General features: G+C 41.1%; 1 protein-coding gene across 10 annotated transcripts in view; it reads left to right on the top strand.

Annotated features, from left to right (window-relative positions):
- SNTG1 (syntrophin gamma 1) overlaps positions 1–7,421 on the top strand; it is a 258,438-nt gene that overhangs the window by 215,504 nt on the left and 35,513 nt on the right. For 8 of the 10 annotated variants that reach the window (XM_058175668.1, XM_058175670.1, XM_058175671.1 and 5 more), the window contains one exon: positions 1,292–1,444. The exons of the other annotated variants lie outside the window; for them this stretch is intronic. In XM_058175668.1, coding sequence (XP_058031651.1) covers positions 1,292–1,444 — 153 coding nt within the window. The remainder of the gene's footprint in view (positions 1–1,291; positions 1,445–7,421) is intronic. 10 annotated transcript variants of the gene reach the window in all.

Below are 7,421 nucleotides of genomic sequence, written 5' to 3'. Positions count from 1 at the left end.
GCGGGGTTGCAGCCCAGCCGGGCTCGCACAGCATGGGTAAGGCGGGAGAGGAAGGAGCCTTCGCCCATTACTCCGATGGAATGACCTTTTCTTCTGGCCTTTGGGGTGGCTCTCGCGGCGGCGAAGCTCGCGGTCGGGAAACCTCCTCCTCAGCCGAGAAGGCTGGCGGCCCTGCCCAGCCCTCTCACTGCACCACCAGGGCTTCCCGCCACCGCCACAGAGCGAGCCCGACTCCTCCTGCCCGAATCGCGCCATGCGAGTGCTGATGGGGAGCTGCCAAGTCTGGCCTGAGCTTGGCGGCTGCTAGAGCGCGGGCCCCGGGAGGCTGAGGGAGGAGCCGCGGCGGCGGGGTTGCAGCCCAGCCGGGCTCGCACAGCATGGGTAAGGCGGGAGAGGAAGGAGCCTTCGCCCCATTACTCCGATGGAATGACCTTTTCTTCTGGGCTTTGGGGTGGCTCTCGCGGCGGCGAAGCTCGCGGTCGGGAAACCTCCTCCTCAGCCGAGAAGGCTGGCGGCCCTGCCCAGCCCTCTCACTGCACCACCAGGGCTTCCCCGCGCCAATGCACAGTCCGCCAAGTTTGCGCCGTCCGCCCACCAGACACGGGAATGGGGGCCGGCCTGGGGGCGACAAATCCCGCGAGACCTCGGCGGGCCCGCTCCCCGTCCCTCCCATGGGAGTCCGTTCGGTACCCCCTCCTGTGCGGGGTTCCCGAAGACGTAGACTCGAGTATAAGCCGAGGGGACGTTTTTCAGCACAAAAAACGTGCTGAAAAACTCGGCTTATACTCGAGTATATACGGTAATAGGAAGTAGTATAAAAATTATCTTGAATTTTGAATCTAACCTAAGAAATCTATGTGTGGAACTTAATCAAGGAACAAGTCATCTTGAATAAAGAAATGAGCCTTCATATTTTTTAGGAGAGAACGTGCATTGATACTGAAAAGCATGTGATGATACTGAACTTTGAGCGGAGTGACAACTTATACCCACATTTTTTGGACTGGGAAACAATTCCTAAATCGCACCTCACAACTTGCCTTTGAAACTGGAACGTATAATGTTTAAATTTTATTAGTGTAATTTCAGCTGTATAGAAGAACCATATATGTTTTAGTCAGTATCTTCTTAATTTAATTTATATAGAACCAGATAATTAAAATAAAGGCATAAAATTTACATGGTACATTACTCTGTGTAGGTACTTTGTTCTGCATCTAACATGTGCATCAATACTAGAAGAAAATTTAATTGATGTATGCAAGATTATATAACTCCAGGTTTTCATCAGGACAGTGATATACTGGATCGGCGAAAACATTGCTTTGGAGTACAATCTGAAATGGGAGAGGATCTCTACTTCTCTGTGGAATTAGAATGTGATCTCATACTATGGGAAAAGGCCTTCCAATCAGCAACTTTTTTAGAAGTGGAGAGAATACAGGTAAGACATACAGGATGCTCAAATTTTTTTAGTTTAGAATTTTTAAAACTATGTCCTTATGTGATTGGTGACAGTGCTAGTACAATTGTGATAGGATTTTGTTTTGTTTTGTTCTTAAAGCTAGCTTTGGAATATTGTAATCATAAAGCTTCTAAGAAGCTGGCCTTCTGATTAGCAAACTAGTTGAATATGAACTGAAATGTTTGTTTGATGGATCCACATATCTGTTAGATGGATTTGTATTCAATGACAGTTTAATCATCAATTGAAATAAGTCACTAAGTCGCCTTTGGAATTAGCAATTGGCCTTGAATTTTTCAACATTTTCATTCATGACTTGTATGAGGTAGATGGAAGGCTTATAAAACTTGCAGATTATACAAAACTAAGTGAATTAGATAAAACTCTAGAAGACAGAGTGAATTAGAAGGAACTTCATGGGTTAGATAAATGGCTGAAAACAGCAGAATTTAATTTAATAGGTTAAGTTATTTATAGAGGAAAAAATCAAATGCAAAGCTGTACGATGGGAGATATTTAACTTTCTAGTGGCACATAAAAACATCGTAGAAATCACAAATTGAATAAAATTTGGCACTGTGACATGGCTGTTAAAAAAGCAAATACAAGTTTAGATTGAGAGCCAGTTTGGTGTAGTGGCTAAATTATCAGGCTATAAACTAGAGGGATTGTTAATTCTAATTTTGCCTTAAGCAGAAAGCCAGCTGGATCTTGGGCCATCACTTTTTCTCAGTACTAGAAAGGTGGCAATGGGCAAACCACGTATGCAAAATCATGCCAAGAAAACTACAGGGACTTGTCCAAGCATTTTCTGGGAATCAGATAAGATGAAAGAAAAAAAAAAGAGATTGAAACAATAAGTGAGTTTCTAAATAATAGAAACTTATTCCACACCTGGTTGACATTAGCTGATCCCAAAAAACTAAGCAGCTAAGTGAATTTCTAAGTAAATTTCTAAGTAAACTAGACTGGGGAATTAAGGGGAAAATAGAAATCAACAAGATTTCATTCTGCATTGGTCAGACCCCACCTCATGTACTCAGAGCACAGTCCTGGTATAGAGAAAGACAATGTAGGTTCAAGGGAATATAAACTCAATAAGGAGACACTGAGGGAATTAGAAAAATTTACTGTCGAAAATAGCTAACAAAGGAGGATATGATAATACTTTTCAAATACCCTGAAAGGGAAAATACATAGAAGAAGGTACCCTTTTATCTCAAAGTGCCAGATATAGTATAATTATTTAGGTTACTGCAGGGCAATTAGTTAGAAAAACATTCTTAAATGTAAGAAATCTATAAGGGAAAAAATTAAAAAGAAGATGGTGAGTTTCCCCTTTACTGGATATATTCAGGCAGAAAGTGAAAACGGTTGTTTTAATTTGGATTACTGCACTAAGTAAGGAAATTGGGCTTGATGATTTAAATAACCCTTTCAAATCTCTAAATTGTTAATATTATATTAATGACCTTTGTGTTAAAATTTTTTTAAATCAAATATGCATTAGCTAGTTCTTGCATCCCAAGCCTTCACATGATGAATGAGAGAGTTTGGGCTATTTGATACACTCAAACAAACCAAACAACAAGTTGTGCTACTAGGAGAGATGATGTGTTTTGTTCGTTTTATTAGATTTTATTGAGAACGGGAAAGCAGACTGTTTAGCAAGGCTTTTTATTTTCAGGAAAGTATTATGTGATAGATTTAAATCTCGGAAACTTACTAAAAGCTTACTGGATGACCTTGGGCAAGATATTATAAGGATAACTTACCTCACAAGATTGTTCTTGAACACAGTAATTGCTCTGAACTCATTATGTAACAGATAAAAAGACAATAAGAATGAATAAAAAGAGCAGACTTCTGGGAAACAGAAGTCATTCAATTGAATTGATTTTAGTGTAAGAGGGCAAGTAAACTTAAAGAGCCCATTTTTGAAATGGCAAGTAAAAAAGCCTACTGAGGCCTACTTTAAAACAAAAAATTCCATTACAGAATGATGACCTCCTCTTTACCTAAACTTTGGAGAAGTTTAGCATATACTCCAATTTTTATGTATTTCAATGCTCAACATAAGAGTATTGTTAAATCATATCTGGAAACATCACTAAAAAATTTGTCCCACCTGATCAATATATTTCATAGACATTTTTGTTTAATATGCATTCAGCCAATGTTATGTCATATATGCCTCACCTACATTCGATGATCATTTTTTATGGTATGTGTATGTTTAATTTTGACTATATATGTGGATTTGCTTTTCTTGTTTTGAGCAGCAGGGAGAGGTATGGTTCCCACTGATCTGATTCTTCTTGGTAAACTATACATCTGGCAGATCATTAAAGCCATAAATAACCATGAGTAACTGAAGGATGGTTTCCATGGATACAATCCTACTGGGTTACATAAACAGAATGAATAAGAGAATTGTTTGATTAGTAAAATATGTTACCTTTTTTCTCTCCACATTACAATTTGCAAGTGGTGATGCAAAAAAAGTGTGGGTGTCTGTGTGTCTAAATAAATAAATAAATAAATAAATAAATAAATAAATAAATAAATAAATAAATAAATAAATAAATAAATAAATAAATAAATAATCATCAACAAAGTGCAAAGTAATAATATTTTTGTATGAATTCAGATATAAATAGCTATAATAGTTCTGTGCATCTCAAATATGAAAAAAATACCTCAACATTCTTCTAGCTAAGCCATTATAGTCTGATTCATAGCAAAAAGGCAATGAAACCATCAAATCAAATTGTTATTATGGTCAAAGACCAGTGAACCAATATAGTTCATAGTATTGCATTTTTAAATAATATATCATTCTAAACCGAATGCATTCCTCTTATGACTCCCTATTTTGCATTCTGACTAGGAACTTCTGAAAAACTTTTCATTTACTTGTACCTTTACAAACTAATATTCAAATTGCCTGACTTTTTTACACATTACACATTACATGTTTCTTTTAATTGATATTGATTGATTTTAATAGTGTCTCTACATTTTTTAATTTCAGAAAAAAGGTTCATTGAGTAGTATAATACATTATTATTTCCAAATTCTCACATTTCTTACTAAATCAATTCAAATTACAAATCTTGGCCATTAAAAAATCATGCTTTAGGCTCTGCTCATCAAGCAGAACAATTCACAGACCCAATTTTTGCTAATGACTACAAATGAGAAAATGTGTTACCTCTCATACAGAAAATCACTTTGCTGATTTTTTTATGGTTTTGCAGTATGTCAAATAACAATTAAAAGCAAAACAAATCATTCTGTATGGCAGAAGATTTATTGTAAATTAATTAATTAATGACATTTGTTTAGCAACCCATCTTAAAAGCAAACTCTGAGTAGCTTACAACTCAGGATTAAAAGCAATATATACAGCTAAAACAAAAACAATAAAATCCAAAACGATACGATAAAATCGCTCAGCTCCGGGATGGTCTGGACCGAAATTGGGATGATCCAAGCGAGGGAGAGGAGGCACGTCTTGTTGAGTCTGTTTGGGATGAGTTTGACCCTGTGGCTCCCGAGGACGTGGACAGGTTGTTGGGAAGGCTTCACGCCACTACATGTTTACTGGACCCGTGCCCTTCCTGGCTGGTACTGGCCACTCAGGAGGTGACACGAGGCTGGCTCCAGAGGATTATCAATGCTTCCTTGTTGGAAGGGGTCTTCCCTGCCGCCTTGAAAGAGGCGGTGGTGAGACCCCTCCTCAAGAAGCCCTCTTTGGACCCAGCTATTTTGGGTAATTATCGTCCAGTCTCCAACCTTCGCTTTGTTGCGAAGGTTGTAGAGATTGCTGTGGCGCGACAGCTACCCCAATACCTGGATGAATCCGTCTATCTAGACCCGTTCCAGTCCGGCTTCCGACCCGGTTACAGCACGGAGACAGCTTTGGTCGCATTGGTGGATGATCTCTGGAGGGCCAGGAACAGAGGATATTCCTCTGCCCTGGTCCTATTAGACCTCTCAGCGGCTTTCGATACCATCGACCATGGTATCCTGCTGCGCCGGTTGGGGGATTGGGAGTGGAGGCACCGTATCGGTGGTTCTCCTCCTATCTCTCTGACCGTCGCAGACGGTGTTGACAGGGGGCAGAGGTCGACCGCGAGGTGCCTCACTTGTGGGGTGCCGCAGGGGTCGATTCTCTCGCCTTCTGTTCAACATCTATATGAAGCCGCTGGGTGAGATCATCAGTGGCTTCGGGTGAGATACCAGCAGTACGCTGATGACACCCAGCTGTACTTTTCCACCCCGGCCACCCCAATGAAGTTGTTGAAGTGCTGTCCCGTGTTTGGAAGCCGACGGGTCTGGATGGGGAGAAACAGGCTCAAGCTTAATCCTCCAAGACGGAGTGGCTGTGGATGCCGGCATCCGATTCAGTCAGCTGCAGCCGCAGCTGACTGTTGGAGGCGAGTTATTGGCCCCAAAGGATAGGGTGCGCAACTTAGGTGTCCTCCTGGATGAACGGCTGTCGCTTGAAGATCATTTGACGGCCGCCTCCAGGAGGGCCTTCCACCAGGTTCGCCTGGTTCGCAGTTGCGCCTTCCTTGATCGGGATGCCTTGTGCACAGTCACTCACGCGCTCGCTACCTCTCGCTTGGATTATTGTAATGCTCTCTACATGGGGCTCCTTGAGGTGCACTCGGAGGCTTCAGTTAGTCCAGAATGCAGCTGCGCTGGTGATAGAGGAGCTACTCGTAGCTCCCACGTAACACCGCCTCCCGCGCAGACTGCACTGGCTACCTGTGGCCTTTCGAGTGCACTTTAAGGTTTTGGTTACGACCTTTAAAGCGCTCCATGGCTTAGGGCCTGGGTACTTACGGGACCGCCTGCTGTTACCTCATGCCTCCCACTGACCCGTACGCTCTCACAGAGAGGGACTTCTCAGGGTGCCGTCCGCCAAGCAATGCCGGCTGGCGGCCCCAGGGGAAGGTCCTTCTCTGTGGGGGCTCCCACACTCTGGAACGAGCTTCCCCCGGGTTTACGCCAAATACCTGACCTTCGGACCTTCCGCCGCGAACTGAAGACACATCTTTTCATTTGCGCGGGGCTGGCTTGAATTTTATTGGTCTTTTAAATTTCTTAAATTTTTAATATCAATTTTAAATGGGATTTTAGTTTTTTATATATTTTAAAGTTTCGGGCTAATTATAATAAGTTTTTTAATTTACATTTTAAATTGTACATTGTATTGTCTTTTTTACTTCTGCCTGTACACCGCCCTGAGTCCTTCGGGAGAAGGGCGGTATAAAAATCAAATAAAATAAATAAATAAATAAATAAATAAATAAATAAAACAGAGAAACCTGGTGCTGCACTTCAGCTCATTACCTTCCCTGCTTATCTACCAGACATGTGGAAGATTAAAAGGGTGAATGTCTGGCTACCTGTTCCAGGACCTACAATAGAAAAGGCTCACTTCTGAGGACTACAAGGTGGTACTGTTTAAGGGAACTCTCTCCATTCTGGTGGGATGGGCAAATAATTTTAGTAGAGGTTGTCCATCAGATAACTTGTTCCTACCCACATCATATAAGAGCTTAAAGGGAGTAGCCATCACCTTGAATTGGACTCTGATATTGAAAAGACCTCTGGTATTATGTACTGTCTTGGCAGCATTCTTATTTTAATTTTGCAAAAGATTAATTAACATAAGCAGAGGACTGTATTTGAAATGTAGCCTAAGATTAAAAGCCATAAAGTAAGAGGCTGAAAACTGACCTTTTGCCATTTGAGCTATGGTGTACATTAAATTCTTTCCACCAATTTGTAATAATTGCTCAAAGCCATTATAATATTTAACCTTTCAATGTTTCCTGGTAGGATTTGTGCTTGGCATTGATAGACTTGTAGGTGAAGAATGTACTCACAGAAATACTGTATTGCGTAATTGAGGTGGGTAGCCAGTGTGTTTAAAAAATAA

This window comes from Ahaetulla prasina, chromosome 3 (assembly GCF_028640845.1).
Source record: "Ahaetulla prasina isolate Xishuangbanna chromosome 3, ASM2864084v1, whole genome shotgun sequence".
In the NCBI taxonomy this organism is placed as follows: Eukaryota; Metazoa; Chordata; class Lepidosauria; order Squamata; family Colubridae; genus Ahaetulla; species Ahaetulla prasina.
Note: the sequence above shows the minus strand (reverse complement) of the source record. Positions and strands in the feature narration are given on the sequence as shown.